Genomic DNA, 17637 nt, shown 5'->3' on the forward strand with positions numbered 1-17637 from the left:
AATATATTGTCAAATGAAATTCTTCTAAAACCTTATAAAGATGATAAAGCATTGAGAATTTTTGTTCATATATATTATTAACAAGTAGAATAGACAAGTGCAATTAGGTGTCCAGAAATCTTCTTAAGCGATATCAAACCAATATTATGTGATTGGGATGCACCTTTACACACATTTCAGAGGCTGCCCAGTCTTGCCCAGCGACAATTAAATTCCATTTTTGTCACGAATAATCTTTACCTTTTACCTAAAGCAGCCTGAATTATGACAAAAGAAAGAAGTTTCATTTAATGTTTCTTATACCCTGAAATTTGAGCATTTTCTCTAACCGTACACAGAAAGAACTATATGTTATTTCATTTGCTATTTGGGGAGTATCATGTATATGTAATATCTTTGGTGATAGGAGGGGATAAATTAAAAAAGTCTTAGTGTGATATGTCAAAAGTATTTCTGTATAAATGTCACATGTATTGTACTCTTGATACATTTGTTTATTTACCCTACAAATTCAAACAAGAAAACAAAAACTGCATTAAATTTCGGTGAATTTATTATGTAATATTAGGCAAATATGAACTTTATCATATCATATTTGATCATATGTGAGTAGGAAGTCGAAATTGTTAAAGATTGTCAGCGATACTGATTAAAGCTAAAAGGTTATCAGTAAAATATATGATCAAGATTCGTGTTCATAGTGTTCCTAGATTATCTGCTTCCTGGTGTTAGGTAGTAAAAAAAGTGAGTATTAAATCTATCATTTTGACATGGAGGGCTTTTTCCGTTGATTAATTTTATTTTTGTTGATACAATTTTTGTGCATTCTTTTACAATTGTATCTTCCTGGATATTTGATTTGTGGTTTTGTAAAAGTCTGCAAACACTTAAGTTTATAGAAAATTTGCACTTTGTTGTAACTGTAAATTTGTTGTTTACCAATACTCAGGAAATCTACAAAAATTAATATCCGATACATAACAATGTTTCCACAGCCACAGTATTTCATTTTTTGGTGTCAAGCTTTTTAAGTATGTGGTATTATTGGTTTTATATTTAGCTTTTGAAGTTAGAAGGATGTGTATTTTTACGTTGTAATAACGTATTATGTTGGGGTTTAAATATTAGATTTATTTATTATATATGTTCAATAAGTATTGAAAACAAATAGTATAAGGTTGACTGAGGTTCAATTGAAAGTTTATATTTACGTTGTACTTCAATGATAGCAGATATGAAATATTATATAGAATTAATGGTAGCCTTACTGCCTTGATGAGGCATTTTCCCACCATACTACAATACAAAATTTGTAATGTAGCAGTGATTTGAGTTTAACGATTATCAATGTAAGCAACAATTTTTTATTCTCCCGCCGTAGGCGACAGGGACATTAAGTGTTACTCTTTTCCGTCCGTCTGTCCGTCCCATTTTCATTTGTTTGAAGATTAAGCGGGGGCATTTTTGTCAGACACATTCTTCTTTTATTTATGATAGGATTTGGATGAAATTCTTTAATAAGCTTTAGTTCAATGCAAATTCAAGAAAGGTTGAAGAAGGGTTCTGTTTGTAAATTTTACATGAGCGTTTCTTAATTTTCCTTTTTGTCCAAATCTCATACCCTTAATCCAGGTATACCTCTACAATGCAAATCTTACCTTCTGTATTCTTTGTTGATTTGTCCTGAACATGCATGAAATATTTGCCACTGGATGTTAAGCAAACAACAATCAATCATTATTATCTCAAATTGTTTGGAGTTTAGTTTGTAAATTTTTTGAGGATTTATGCATTAAAATAAGGAAAAATCCTTGTAAGCACTGGTCTGCTTGAAATCCTTTTTATGCCCCCGGTCTGTCTTTCCGTCTGTCTGTCCCATTTTTCGTTTGTTTGAAGCATGAGCAGGGGTATTTGTGTCCTCAGACACATTCTTCTTTATTTTATTTTTTTTTGGGGGTAATTTATTTTTCACTTTTATAGTGGAAGAAAATTTATCAAGTTTAGAGAAATTTTAACTTTTTCTTATAAAAGAAAAAAACATACCGGTAATGATATGTCTGCAAGTGATTTAATCTGCCTCAGACTACATCAGGTAATTCTTTTCAGTTATGGTAACAAAAAAGTTGAAGCCTCTTCAAAATTTGCTGATCGAAAAATAAATTAAATAAGATTTCAGATAAGTTTTTTTATCTCCTCGTTTAGATAAGCACAACATGTACACAGTTTGCACCTTCAAACAAACTTTAGACATTTACCTGTCTCAGTAAATGTGTTACCTGTACATTATGTTACTATATTTAGAATTCATGTTAATTTCTTTGAAAAATTGTACTTTTGTACTAATTAACGCCGTAAGTCCCTGTTTCAGGGTCGAGTTTGATGTTTGATAGCAGTCCAGGTTTTTACGATGATTTAATGAAGGTAGTTTTACATATTTTAAGGAGATATTTTTGATGTTTTATAAATAGTTTAAAATCAATGCCTACTTTTAACAATTCTTTTGAAAATGTTAACAATAATTAAAGGTAAAAATTAAGAAAGTGTAAAGAATTGTCTTAAGTGCATACATTTAAATAATTGTGTCTTGTTAATTACGAGCAGTTATATCTTTTTTTCATGTTCCTTTCCTTGCACAATTGTTATGTTATTTATGAATATTTAGTCTACTTTTGGTTTGGGCTTGTTTTGAGCAATGCAATTTGAAATAGTTAATTCAAATAATTTAACTGTATGTTTGTAAATGTGCAAATAAATAGCCTGTAAGAAGTCCAAGACCACCTTGGGACCTAAATGGGCAAATTGTTCACCAAACCCATTTCTAAAACAACATATCAAAATTTTTGCTAAAAAAAAAATTTTTTTATTAAGTTTTTTTCATCAGATAGCCAGCCTCCCAGTAAACACTATTTTAGGGGTCAGGTCTTACCATGGAAAATTTTCAAGGGTGGAGCTAATAAAAGAAACATTTTAACAGTTGAAATAAGTTTATAAATTTCATACATTTTGTAATTCAGTACTCTTAAATACATTTCTCTAAGTCTTAGCTGGTTTATCCTTTTCATGATCTGTTGATTATTTCTATTTATCTAATTCTTACCCAATTTTTCCTTTTCTTGACCTGTTGATTTTTTTTATTTCTTTAATTCTTACCCAATTTATCCTTTTCCTGACCTGTTGATTATTTTTATTTAATCAAAATGTAGTTTTTTTTATCTCAGTTCTTCATTGGTCAAAATTCAATAATGACATCAAATTTTCTTACTTTCCTTTGAATTTCCTATTGTGATGTCACGAAAAAAGATGACCATGCCTGATGACGTTACAAAGAAAGAACACATCTTTTTGCAGATCATCGGAAAAAAGGATTAAGTTTGCATTCATTTCTTCTAAAAATCATTAGATAAAACAGATTCTACCACAAAATCTTGTGCAATACATATTTCTCCACTATTGACAGTTAAATTTTGAATATTTAAAATGCTCAGTGAGCCTCGTGTTTTAAATTTTAAAATTTAACCGTCTCCAGTGGAGATATATTGTATCACACCCGATGCAGTGGTAGAATCTATTTATATTACATGAGAACAAGAAATGTATGTATCTTAATTTTATGGGGAAAATATTAAAACTTATTTCAACACTTAAAATCAATGAAAATTATACTGTTTAAGAAATGTTTTCTAAACTTCAATTATTAAACCTACATCCTGATTGTAAATTACTTTGGTAAAATTTTCAAGTAAATCCAGACATCAAACAACTTACGTGGAGTTATATCCTGATAATATAATCTGTGTAAGCAAACAGAGCCACTCTTTTGTATGCAATAGACTAACTCAAATTTCTTTTAAAGGAATGCTTTGATAGAATGTCATAAATTTATTAGCTAAATACTGTGGTATCTGATGATAAAGGAAAAATATGAGCTGACTTGTTTGTTCAAATGTCTATTTCTTTCCAAAAATATCTTTACCCATTGTGTGTATTAATGCAAGTAAGTCTGTTACGTCTTTTACGAACTAAAGAATATAATAACAAGTTTGAATACAATGTATATATATATATATATATATATATATATACTATAGAAACATTTATTTTCATGGGGTTAATTTTTTTTGGTTTTGTCTCTGAAAATAGATTTCTTAGGGATAAATTTTCATGGTTATCTGAGTATGTGAAAGTAAAATTTTTTGATGGTTTTTGTCGCAGAAAGCTCGACATAGGGATAGTGATCCGGCGGCGGCTACGGTCGGCGTTAGCTAACTTCTTAAAAGCTTTATATTTTAGAAGCTAGAAGACCTGGATGCTTCATACTTTGTATATAAATGCCTTATGTTACGAAGTTTCCGTCTGTCATATGTCCATTGTCCTTGACCTCATTTTCATGGTTCAGTGACTACTTGAAAAAAAAGTCAACTTTTTTTGTAATGTTAATTTCTTTCTTATTATGAGTAATTTCATGGATGGTGAACAAGGTTAAGTTTTCGTGGTCAAGTCCATATATCAGATACTATAAGCAGTAGGTCTACTATATTTGGTATATGGAATGATTGTAAGGTGTACATGTCCAACTGGTAGGTGTCATCTGACCATGACCTCATTTTCATGGTTCAGTGGTCAAAGTTAAGTTTTTGAGTTTTGGTCTTATTTTCTAATACTATATGCAATAAGTCAACTATATTTGGTGTATGGAAATATTTTATGATGTACATGTCAGTCTCATAGTTTTTATTTGACCTTGACCTCATTTTCACGATTCATTTCTCAGTGTTAAGTTTTTGTGTTTTGGTCTGTTTTTTCTTCAACTATAAGCAATAGATCAACTATATTTGTTGTATGGAAGGATTGTAAGGTGTATATGTCTGTCTGGCAAGTATCATCTGACCTTGACCCCATTTTCATGGTTCATTGGTCAATGTTAAGTTTTCATGGTTAAGTTTGTTTCTTAGATACTATAAGCAATAGGTCAACTATATTTAATGCATAAATTGATTGTAAGATGTACATGTCTGTCTGGTAAGGTTCATCTGACCTTGACCTCATTTTCATGGTTCATTGGTCAATGTTGAGTTTTCTTGGTTAAGACTGTTTCTTAGAAACTATAAGCAATAGGTCAACTATGTTTAGTTTATTGAATGATTGTAAGGTGTACATGTATTTCTCTTTTGGTTTATCTGACCTTGACCTCATTTTCTTGGATCATGTTAAGTTTATGTGTTACTTGTAGTAAAGCTTTATATTTAGGACTATCAACATAAAATCAATTGTTAGTAAAGAAGGCGAGACATTTTAGGGTGTGCACTACGTCTTATTAAATTTTGTGGATAGTATTTGTATCCACAAAATAAATGAAATTAAAACCCCAAATGATATTATTTCTGCTTTTTGTAGTAGTATGTAATATGAAAAATGGATTAAAAAATATCAGTTGATGAGCTTTATATTTTTTTTTTAATGTGTTGAACTCTATAAATTTCACTTATTTTTATGTTTTTTTTTTGTTTGGTTAAAGTTGGTGTTGCATAAGCAAATATCTCGAATCCCATTTAACCATACTATGTGCAATTTGATCGAACAGGGCCCAAAAGATAATACCCGTGTGTCTCGTAACAAGCTGAAAATAATTTGGGTCAGAAGGTAGGGAGTTGATTTTATTTTTCAAAATTTTTTGAAGAGGTTTCCACAAGGGAAATAGTCTGACTTAGATAGTGCTTGCTAAAAAATGATAAAAATATCTACAGGGTTAATAGGACCAATAATTAGGGGTTGGTTGGATTACCAATAGCAGAAACACCATTTTGTTTTATCTTTGTATACTTTCCCCAGTTCTATTGACTTATGAAGACAATAACTGTCACAAACTCAGGATTTTCACAATGCTACAAAATACCAGATTTGGTTGTATGGTGTAATGTTAACAGGTGTTAAATTTTTATTGATTTTATCATTATATGAGGAAGGTACATGTATGAAAAATATTCTGCATAACATCTGTCAAAATTTGACCAAATAGATTACAGAATATCCATAAAAATCCTTTTATCTCATAATTTTGATTGTTGTAATCAACATATTTTTTGCAATGATAATTTTTTATTGCAAAATGGATTTAAACCCTGATTGGACATTATTATGTCACAGATTGTAGTCATGGACCTCCCTCTGCAGATATAATATATAAAACAATGTCAAGATTTCGGAATATAGAAGTCATGATTAAATAGTACTTTTTCATCTGAGAATTTTTGAAATGTGTGTTACAAATAGCAAATGGAAATAAAATTATAAAAGTGTAAAGATTTAAAGAATGGAAGTCATGATTGAAAAGTGATTTCATCATCCGAGAATTGAAAAAAAATGTAAGTTACAAATAGCAAATGTAAAATGCAATATGAAAAGTTATAGATTTAGAAAGATCAGAAGTCATGATTTAATAGTGATTTTTTTTCATCTGAGAATTTATAAAGATATACACGTACATCTCAAATAGCAAAATTGATGTAGAAAATTTGACTTCTGGCCTCATTATCGAGTAACCCTGATGGGCTAACAGTTTATTACCAGTGGTATTGACTCAATGTTAGTAAATCAAAAGTAAAATGTGCCATTTCTGCAGGGCTTCGTGCACATTTTTGGACTAACCATCACTAGAAACGCCTATGGTCAAATGTTAATTGGGACAGCTAGGCATACGACTATCATGATTATGCAGTAAATTAAATTGTTTTAGTAGAGTCCAGTGCAGAGATAGGGGATTGCCATGAATCATTGTTTATTAGTATGAGAAAAAATCTTTACATGAAAATTGAAATTTTTTATCATTCCACTAGTGGATCGACATTATTATTCCTGGGATACCAATTTTTGTGGATCTTGTGGGTACAGGTGAAATTTCAAATTTTAATGTTCAACAAATTACAAATTTTCTATAGGCTTGTATGCAGATTTTGGCAAACCGTTAAATTGAATATCTACTAAAATACAATCTTTCTTTAATCCAAGAAAATTAGTATACAAAAGGATAAATGAATCTACAATACTGGAAAATTAAAAATTTTATCATTCAACTTACCTAACATGAATCTCTTCTTTTTCAGTGTTGATATGCTATTAAATGAAAGATCTAATGATCCAGAAGAAATCTTGACAAATCTTGGTTTTGGAGAAGGTGAACAAGGGGACAATCCAATCGAAAGAATTCCAGAACGATTCAAAGCTGACAAATCAGGTGCAGAGGGTGTTTCAATCACAGACTTTCTTGGTGACAATCCTGAACTCTCTCAAATACTTCAGGCAATCTCTGATCAACAGGAAGGAGGAGAAAATCTTGATCTTCATACAAATATGGATGCCATGATGGCCGCTGGTCACGGTAAGTTATCTTCCCTTTATTACCTCACATTCCAAGCTCTTGGTCTGCTGTTCGACTCAGTACCGTTACACTATATTGATTTCAAAAGACTTGCAGAGTTGTTGGAGTATACAGAGCTTAATTTGGAAAAGTCCAAATTTGTGTTTAGCTCTTTATTGACAAAATTGAAAAGTTCATCACCTAAAGAGAAGAAGAAGGAAAAAGATAAAGCAAGAACTTTTATTAAAACAAATGATAATTTTTCGAAAAAATCAGAATCAGGAACACTCCCAATACAGGTAACAAACATACAAGATGTCCTGGTTGAACTAAACACAGGAACAGCTCCAATAAAAAAAAGCAAAGTACAAATAAAAGGGTCCAGTTCACTACAAAGACCAAATACAGAAGAGAGCAAAGTACAAATAAAGGGGACCAGTTTACTACAAAGACCAAATACACTACAGATCAGTAAAGAATCCCAGATGTTACAACTCAATTCTTTCAGAAGTCTGTCATCTGAAGAAACCCCTTCACCTACTATTTTTCGAAAGTATGGACTTTCTTCTAATGAAAGTCTGGTTTGAGATTAATTATAGTTTTACTTGCTATATTGTGATTGTTCTAGTTTATAATTTTTTTTAGATATGCATAATTTCAAATGTACAGTTGATTTATTTTTGTGGATTAAAATTTTTGTGGATGATCAAAATTTGTATTTTCATTGATATTTAATTTCGTGGTTTTTGATTAAGTGTGCTGCCGTGATACAATCCTGTAGAAAGTTTTGTTCTTTGTTTGATAATTGAATTTGTGATTCACCTTTGCCCACAAAATCTATGAAAATTGATGTCCCATGAATAATGATAAATTTACAATATAGTTATTCTTTCCAAGAACATGCAGATAGTTTTGTGGTTCTTTTCACAAAAAATCTTAAGAGTAAAAATACTAGTAAGTCATACACATTTCAGTATAACTTACGATCAATTTTAAACGAAAGATTTTTTTGAAAAAAGTCCCTGATTTATTTTTTTTGAAACATATATGTATAAGTTTAAATATAAATAAGGGGGTCAGTTATACAGCAATCTGACCACATGGTAAATAAAATGTTTTAAGTTCATTAAACTTTAGAAACAATAATTTAAAACTGTTACTCATTTTGAAGGGGAGATAACTGTTTAAGATAGAAATATTTTGAGCTTATAATCAAATAAGAACTAGGAATTCAGTTGTATTTTAATGGTCCACAAAGTTCTGTATCATAGAAGAGAAATGGCTTTTTATATTACATTTTATTTGAAGATCTCAATTTTTTTTTTTTTTCATTTTTAAGGAGTCATTTTTTGTCAAGCAATTTTTTGAAACAATACTCATTCAGACAAAAGACATAGATAGGGTAATATTTTACAATACTCAATTATCTACAGATGCCATCGAATCTTTAATATCAGGTTGTGTACTATTATAGAAAAATGTATTATATTTTTAAAGAAAGAATTATAAATATTTTATAAATGTTGTGTTCATAAGTTTTGTATGTTCATAGTTATATATCATGTTTTATACTGCATCCGTGCTATTTGTGCAGTCGTGCAATTTGTGCGGTTGTGCTATTTGAGGGGTTGTGCTATTTTTGCAGTCAAATTGAATTGACCATGTAAAAATTTGTGAAATACAGTCACTAAAGGTATGACGCTTTCTTTGTTTGTAACTTGGATAATGTGTTTCCTTATAGCTTTACAGGAAGCCTTATTTTATTGCATGTTTCATAAAAGGAGTCGCTAAAAAGAGTGTAGTAAAATAATATTTAAAAAAATTTGAAATCTTCAATAGATAAGTTAAGTTAAACCAGGGGCTCTTTTCACAAAATATCTTAAGCTTACGACTAAAATTGATCGTAAGTTATACTGAAATGTTCATAACTTACGAGTATTTTCACTTGTAAGATTTTTTGTGAAATGAGTCGTAGAATTTTAAAATCACTTGTAACAGGGAAATGAATTTATGGCAGGGTAGTGTTAAGTTAGTTATTTCCTTAGCAAAATAATTAAATCAAAATACATTTGAAAATTTTATCAAGCACTCTCTTAATGGATTTACGAGATTCAAATATCGGTAAACCACAGTCTCCTTAATTTACTACTTAAATAAATTGAAATACTTTGTATGATATGACATACATTTTGTCGAATTGTCTGTTAAAATGTATTTTTCAGACTCATTTTTGTGTCTGGCGGTTAAAGAATTTTATCAGGTTCATTCTTTTGTTTCGTCATCTTTCTACATAGGATGTGCTTGCTCTACACGGGGCGTAACCGTTGTAAAAAACTGTTGTGAGATAAGCGATCTGCATGACCTTGTTACACAGGCGTTTAGCATACCAATAAATGTACCTTTGTATTTCTACAAATGACATGACCCACCATGATACAAGGTTTTCGTGAGATAAAAAAGGTCTGCATGATCTTGAAAATTAGATGTTTTGAATATCAATAAATGTACTTATAAAGAAAGTACAAAACAAATTTGAATTTATGAACCAAGCCAGTGATGTTTGTATGCTAATAATTCATATAAGGGTCTCATTGAAAGATGATTTTATTGAAGACCATATTTTATTGGCAATCTGATAAAGACATGTTAATATTTTTCATAAGATATAACTGTTATAAAACAGTTGACGTTGACTAAATTACTGTAAATTCATTTATTTTTGGGGGTACCAATTTCTTTGTATTCTTGAATTCTGCTTACACATCTATAGGAAATTTTTAGTTCATTGCATATTTAATTCATTTGATCAAACTAAAATTTAACAGGGGAAGGGGTAAGGGAGCTTCAATATCATCGTTGGTAACTTTTGGTTACAGAAAATATTGGATCCTAGGTTGGGGCGAATGATTTCCTCAAGATTTTAGGTGTGAAAAATGCACAAAATCATCCTATTTTGACAATATATCCAAACTGTGCTGACTTTGAAGCCTAGAATGTACTTTTATGAAGAGATTTTTATAAATTAGAAGTAAGGCTTTTGCAATAGATCCATTTAAGAACAAAATTATGGCCATTTTGATGTTTTATGATAAAGTTGAAATTCAAGGCCATATTTGGCCCAAAGTAAACCTTGTCCTTTGTAGACAATTATGAAGACTAATTCTCAAATGAATATATCATAAATTAAATTCATCCTGAGGTTGACAATTTTCAAATAATCTGAAGATTAATCCCAGAAAACAGAAAGATTTTTAATGATAAATCAATTACAATATTTGTATACAATTTACTCATGGTGGTTCTTTTTTTTGTGCAATATTTTGTCATGTTTGTCATTTTGAAGGTTTTAAATAGAAGAGGAGTACAATACTCTTTTTTAAATAACATATAAACCCTGCATGTTTTTTTTCCTTCCAAATGTATGAGGTAGACATAAGGTTTTAAAACAGTGTGTAAATCCTACATGCTTTTTCTCTTAAAATGATTCAGGTAGGTAGATATAATTGATAGTTTTAATCAAATGAAGTATTTGAATCATTGAAAGGTGTGTGCTTTAAGGTAATATTGGGTCATTAGCAAAATGACTAATTTAACATGACTTGTAGACCAATAATTGGACATGACTTGTATGTAATGTTAACACATTTCATGCTAAGATCAATGAACTTTAGTATTTTTGGTCCCTTTTTGTAAAAAACTATAATGAAATCGGTAATGATGTCTGCTGTTTTCTGTCTTTGTTTTGGAGTTGATGCGGCTTGGATAAATGTCACTAAAACAGAATGCACACCTCTTGAATTGAGAAGGAGTGCTTTTTGTCGAGCCTGTGATTTTTGTCGAGCCTGCGACTTTTGTCGCATGAGCGAGACATAGTCCTCCTACATTCCGTCGGCAGAGGCAGCGGCGTCCACAAATATTAACTCTGTGGTTAAAGTTTTTGAAATTTTATTAACTTTCTTAAACTATCCTGGATTTGTACCAAACCTGGTCAGAAGCTTGTTTATGATCAAAAGCTAGTATCTAGAAGGAAATTTTGAAAAAATTTATTTCCTGTTTTTCCGTATATTACTTATAAATGGACTTAGTTTTTCTTCCAGTTAACATTACATACAGTCTGCAGTTAAAGTTTTTAAAACATTTATTAGATTCATAAACCATCCTGGATTTTTGCCAAACTTGGACAGAAGCTTCTTAAAAAATTTTTCCCCATTTTTGTTGAGCCTGGAACTTTTGTCGCACAAGCGAGACAAAGCGATCCTACGTTCCGTCACTACATATCACACTGAAAACATAGACAACAGCAAAAGTAGGCGAGACACTGGGTTCTGCAGAACCCTTACAAATTTCTCTTAGAATAAAACAATTCACCTTGGACATGTTCCTACAAATTATTTATTATTTGAAAATAGCTTTTGTTCATTTGTACAATTTTGTGACATTTTATTGAGAGAAAAAAATCTAAATGGCCTGGCTAAACTTCTCTAAAAATTATGAGATGTTGCAATATTGCCAATGAGATAACTCTCCACCAGAGATCATACTTAGATTTCAACCCACGTCCTTTCAATAGATTTTCAGTTGTAGTCTGACCTGAAAACACGAAACTTGCTTTGTTTTTAACCCAAAATTTAATTTCCTGTTTGCATCTGAATTCCGTAAACTATTATTAATAAACTACATTGTACTTATTTATCATTAATTACTTTGAGGAACTTGAGGTAAATATTTGTCAAAATTTGTCGTGTAGTTACATCTAAATAAAGCCTAATGTCGTAATGTACAGTCGCGTCTGTCTATCAATTCATCAAAATATTGAATATTTAATGGTTTTAGGCCGTGCCAAGAATTCTGATATTTAAGAACTTGGAATTTGTTAAAATTTTTACATTCTTTGTACCAATTACCTATGGTATTTGAATTTTGATATGAGATGATTTTGCACTTTTTGAAAATGCACTTTAAAATCAATTGCCATAATCCCTTTTATGACTTTTACTAAATTTATGATGCAATACCTTAAGCAAGTTGTGAGAGCACTTTTAGTATTAATGCTTATATTGAGTTTCCTCAAAACTTGCTAAATTAAGGTGTTTCAACCCTGATATTGTTTGGCTTCAATTTTTCATAGAGCCAAAGTGGTCTAGTGATCTAAGTAGTTCTTTGAGATTGATCACTAGACTGTCAACTCTGAAAACCCGTTCATGGCAGGTGCGTTCGACCCCTATCTTAATTGAAGCAGACTACCAGTTTTCCTTGCTGAAGTTCTTGGTTCTCCCAGGGTACTCAGTCTTCCTCTACCAAAAAAAAACCTAACTGACATGATATAGGCAAGACTGCTGAAATTGGTGTTGAACCGCGACAATAAATCAATGTTTTCTTTTATGACATACAAACAAGGAATTTTGAGGCCCTGTTCAAATTGAAGTTGGTCATTAAAAATGAGATTTTTGTTACCTGATTGTCTGACTGTAAAATCTTTTTCCTTTAAGGATATATATTCTTAAAGGCATTTTACATGCTGGTTTATTAAGAGGAAATTCAACAGATGAACTTTTCAATTATATGTCAAGTTTGCACCTTAAACAGTACAACTGAACGTGTTTAAAAGGGCAGAAAATAAAATTATTCTTTCAGCTTATTCTATTTTCATAGTAATAAATTTGTTCCAGTTTCCTGTTCAAGACTGTGAGGTCGTTTCAGTTCACTTTTTACCCTTGTGCACAATTTAAGTACGTGCCAGACAACATGTTACTTAATGCTCAGAGTTATTGCCCTTGGACTTGAACTTCATATATTATTTTGTTTGGCCTACGGAAAGATACATATATTAACCCCTGTAAAACTTGTCACATAAACAGTTTTGTAAAGAATTCATTGCTAATTGAAGTGTGTTTGAGTTTAGTGATTAAATAAGCAGACATTAGTTAATCATATTTTTGTTTAAAACATTTAGAAGAAAAAGCCAAAATGGGAGGTGGATTTGAATTAAATTTTGCATGTGAGTAGATCATATTGTTTTTAATCATCAGTCATTTTAATGTATTTGTCAACATGTGTTGTCATTTTGATTGCATATTTTAAAGTTTTACATAAAATTAAATAGTAAATGAAGAGATTTTTGTCTAATATGGATTTGGTATGTGTTACATTTGATAGCATCGATCATTAGTTTGATGGTTAGGATCCTGTAAACAAAATTTTATCATTAAATGATTTTCAATTTTGTTCAATATAAATGCACGTAATAAGAAGTTGGTTTCAGAAACATGGAACTTAAGTGCTATTGTTAATCTGTTTCCTGGATGGTTTGGTTGTTTGAATTCTGAGAGGCTGGCCCCAGCACTCACTAGATACCATCCTTATTATAATACAATATCTCACTTGATGCAGCTGTAGAATATATCTATATTTATGCATTTTGCTTGTTATGAGTTAAAGGAGACTATCTGTATTTAGAATATATTATTATTATTATCCTTATTGTTATAGCTTTATAATTTGTTATATGTTTACAGATATTATTTATATTGTTAATTAAAAATTGAATAAAATGATAATAAAATTGTCAAATTTCAGGAAGCTTTTAATTTGTATTCCTCATTGTTACACAATACACCATTTTATTGTAAACAAATGACATTAATTTGGTAATTACAAAAGTTTTTTCAGAGAACATTATGAGGAAGACCCTAATAAATCTGGAAAAAAATAAGGACATTGTCTAAAGTAACAAAGACATTCATTTTAAATCACCATGCAATTAAAATTAAAAAAATTAAAGTTAAAGCTTTGATATAAAGTTAAGGAGATGTGGTTTTATTGCTAATTAGAAAATCCACCAGAAACTAAAGGACGTGGATACAAGTAACTATAAGTCACCATATGGCAGCCTTTAACAATGAGCAAAACCTATACCATTTTGTCAGCTATAAAAGGCCCTGACATGAAAAATAAGAAACAATTCAAAGGAAAATAACAGAGCCTGATGCAAATCAATATGCCAAAAAAACAAAGTTTAGGGATAGCAACAACAACAACCACTTGGAGATACATGCACCCACTGAAATCATGTGAATTCATGTTCTTTAGGAGGGTGAACATATCCTCATTTAAAGGGAATACCAATAAGCAGAAATAAATTTAGATTTTCATAAGATTTACAAGCACACCAGTAGCCAGGTGGGTTTTTGGAGTTCGTACGGTTTTCTCAAGTTGTGTAGGAAAATATTTCATCTGTTACTCCAACTTCTTTATCAACTTTTTAAAAAGAAAGCTTACAAAAATGGGAGGTAACTCTAAGTAAAATATGTGATGAAAAGTATGTCTTCAATAAGCAACATCCAACAAAAAATCCCAAAGAAATGTGTCAAATTTGACAGGTTTTGAGTTATAGAGTGTAATTTCCGGTGTAAATTTAAGCCTAATTTACATTAAACTTGCAATTTTAGTAGATTTAACCATGTAGTGTTTATGAATGATTTGTTTGTAGCAATGCTAGTTGTTTTACATATATACTTGTTTATTAACCTTTTTTCTGTACTTTTTCATTTGAATGCATTATTATCATATAAATAAGTATTTAGAGAAAATAAGCATATCTGGGATTATTAAGTATGGCAAAAATCCAAAACATTGACTACTTTTATCCACCTCTTACATGAAAAAAGTTTTTTTTTTTGTCTTTTATTATTTGCAGGCCTAGGTATCAATTTATATCAGAGATTACTGCTAAAGTTAATGTTTGGATCCAAATGACTTTAGCTCAGGCCTTTCATAAAAAGGCAATATTGATACTTTTACAAAACTACATTTTATTTACCACCATAAAAAATATTAACTATTAATAACAATTTTTAATTAATGCTCAAATCAATATAGCAATTTTCTAATAATGACAACCCCCTTTTTTGTATGTTGATATAAGGAATACAGCGCCCAGTCCAGGAAATCCAGCAAGTGAAAAGCTGCTTTACTTTTCAGAAATTAGGGCATATTTCAATTATGATTTTCACCAATTTGAAAAAAAACTCTTCAGGATGACTATGGGCTATAAGGGTTTAGTGACTGACCAAAATTAAGAAATGGTTAATATTTCTTATTTCAGTTGCATCTATATATTTAAAAATCTACTCTGTTTGTTTTTATACACCTTATGTAAAAATAAGAAGATGTAGTATGAATGCCAATGAGACAACTTTCCACCAGAGATTAAGTGACGTAGTATATTAATCTAGCAACTATAGGTCACCGATTTTTACCGATTAACACAAAATCCTTCACGAAAATTATAGGCCTGGGGTATGTAGACTGTTTAAAATTTTAGAATGACATGACTAACTTGTGGCAGGTGCATCTGTCTGCGATCTTAATTGACCCTGTTTTCCTGCCGAAAGGTCGGGGTTCTCTCACCACCAATAAAAACAGGCTGCCATGATATAGCCAAGAGGGCTGAAAGTGGCATTAAACACAAACAATCAATCAATTTAATGATATTTGGTACGTCAGTTGCACCTGTCTATAGAATTACCTTATGTCTGTTTTGTTTTATACTGTGAGTTTATTTTTATTTGTGGGATACCAATCTTAATGGATTTCATGGATACAGGTGAAACATGAATTTAGATTTTTTACAAAGTACAAATTTTCTATAGGCTTAATTGTATACAAACTTTTGTAAAACCATGAAATCAAATATCCAAGAAAAGACAATTTTTCCTTTATCCATGAAAATTGGTATCCATGAAAATAAATTAATCAAGTACACCTAACTATAGTTTATTTTGTGTTTTATTAACCTTGATATTAGTGTGTTTTAGTTTGCTTTAATTTTTAGTTTAGCTGTGTTTTTTGTTTTGTTTTGGCAGGTAACCCTAACTATGGCAACATGCTTAATTCAGTTATGCATGGCATGAAGTTTCTTAATCTTTTAAGTGCAAAAAGTTTAAATAATCTTGCTGAAAAACCAGAAGAACATCCAAGTATTCTCCAAAATCCTAAAAATAGGGAGTTTCTAGCCCAACAGGGATTTTATGACCGACACAAACAAAAATGTAGGTCAGAGGCAGACACTAAAGCAAACAAATTAAGCAGAACTCAGTCTCTTGATGCCTCTGAGAAACGGAAAAAATTCCAAGCCACAAAATCTCGAAATTATTCATCACTACAAAATGTTCCGGAGCAAGACGAAGTATTTGAGTCTCATAAAAATGGTGCTGGAAACTATTACTCATTTGGTACCAGTTTTGGTACGGCAAGGACATCTAGTTTTGAAAATTATCGTCCGAGCATGACGTCCATTGAAACTTCAACTGATTCGTTTGATAGTGGTGATTCCCCTGGATATACTGGTCGTCATGGAAGTTCAAGGTCAGAACCTTATCTTATCCAATCAGAACAAATGAACATTGCCGATTCAGGTATCTGGCATACTGAAGATTCTCAGAGAAGTGTTGACGAAGAATACTTGGCAGACTTCACTCGAGATTCTGCCATTCAGAGAAAATCTCAAGTTGAACGTATGATGAGTGAGGACAGTTATAATGTAGGAGATGATATTGATATTTTACAATCTCCGCCTTTTAGTCGAACAGGAAGCCTTGAAAGCACATTGACAGCAAGCAGTATCCATAAACTTGAAACAAAATCTTCAACTTTAAAAGGACATGAATCTTTTGATGATGACGTGGATATTTATTCAGAATCCTACTTGCCTGATAAAAATTCAGAGTCTATGGAAAATGTAGATAGTATTCAACGACAATTAGTGGAGGCGGAAAGTATTAAGAAAGAAAATTTCAGTCCTAATATGTCAAAGCCTGAATCTGTATCAGGATGGAAAAAGTTTCAAAAACGTTATGGTGTAGAAATGCAGATAAATGTACCGAGTGTAAAGACCGAGGCTGATATGGCCAACAACAACTATGATTTCTGTAGGAATATTGGGAATGAGGTATGTGTTAATTAGTTTTAAAATTAAGTGTTAATGAATGAAAATAACACTTTATGAATTTTGTGCATCCTTAGCGCTTTCTAAATTTACCTTCGTCATGTTCATCAGGAATGTTCAAAACCAAACATTTGCAAACGCTATATGTATAAATATGTAGAATCATTAGGAGATATTTTACCTAAATGCAATTAAGAAAAAAAGCCAAATTCCTCTAAGGTCGACTTTGCCTGAGGGAGTTGGAACCTTAACAAAGTTTCTTGATTATCAAGTGGGACTTTTCAAAAAGTCAATAAATCATGTCAGTACCACAGCATTTTAAATATTTTTTTTCTTA

General features: G+C 30.8%; 1 protein-coding gene across 4 annotated transcripts in view; it reads left to right on the top strand.

Annotated features, from left to right (window-relative positions):
• The window catches only part of LOC127718002 (uncharacterized), a 108164-nt gene that overhangs the window by 67642 nt on the left and 22885 nt on the right, over positions 1-17637 (top strand). For 3 of the 4 annotated variants that reach the window (XM_052223884.1, XM_052223885.1, XM_052223886.1), the window contains 2 exons: positions 7101-7375; positions 16219-17303. In XM_052223884.1, coding sequence (XP_052079844.1) covers positions 7101-7375; positions 16219-17303 — 1360 coding nt within the window. Of the gene's footprint in view, positions 1-2357; positions 2422-7100; positions 7376-16218; positions 17304-17637 lie in introns of those variants that run through there. The other variant, XM_052223887.1, reaches the window with a different exon arrangement.

The sequence above is a fragment of the Mytilus californianus genome, unplaced genomic scaffold (assembly GCF_021869535.1).
Source record: "Mytilus californianus isolate M0D057914Y unplaced genomic scaffold, xbMytCali1.0.p SCAF_10, whole genome shotgun sequence".
Lineage (NCBI taxonomy): Eukaryota > Metazoa > Mollusca > Bivalvia > Mytilida > Mytilidae > Mytilus > Mytilus californianus.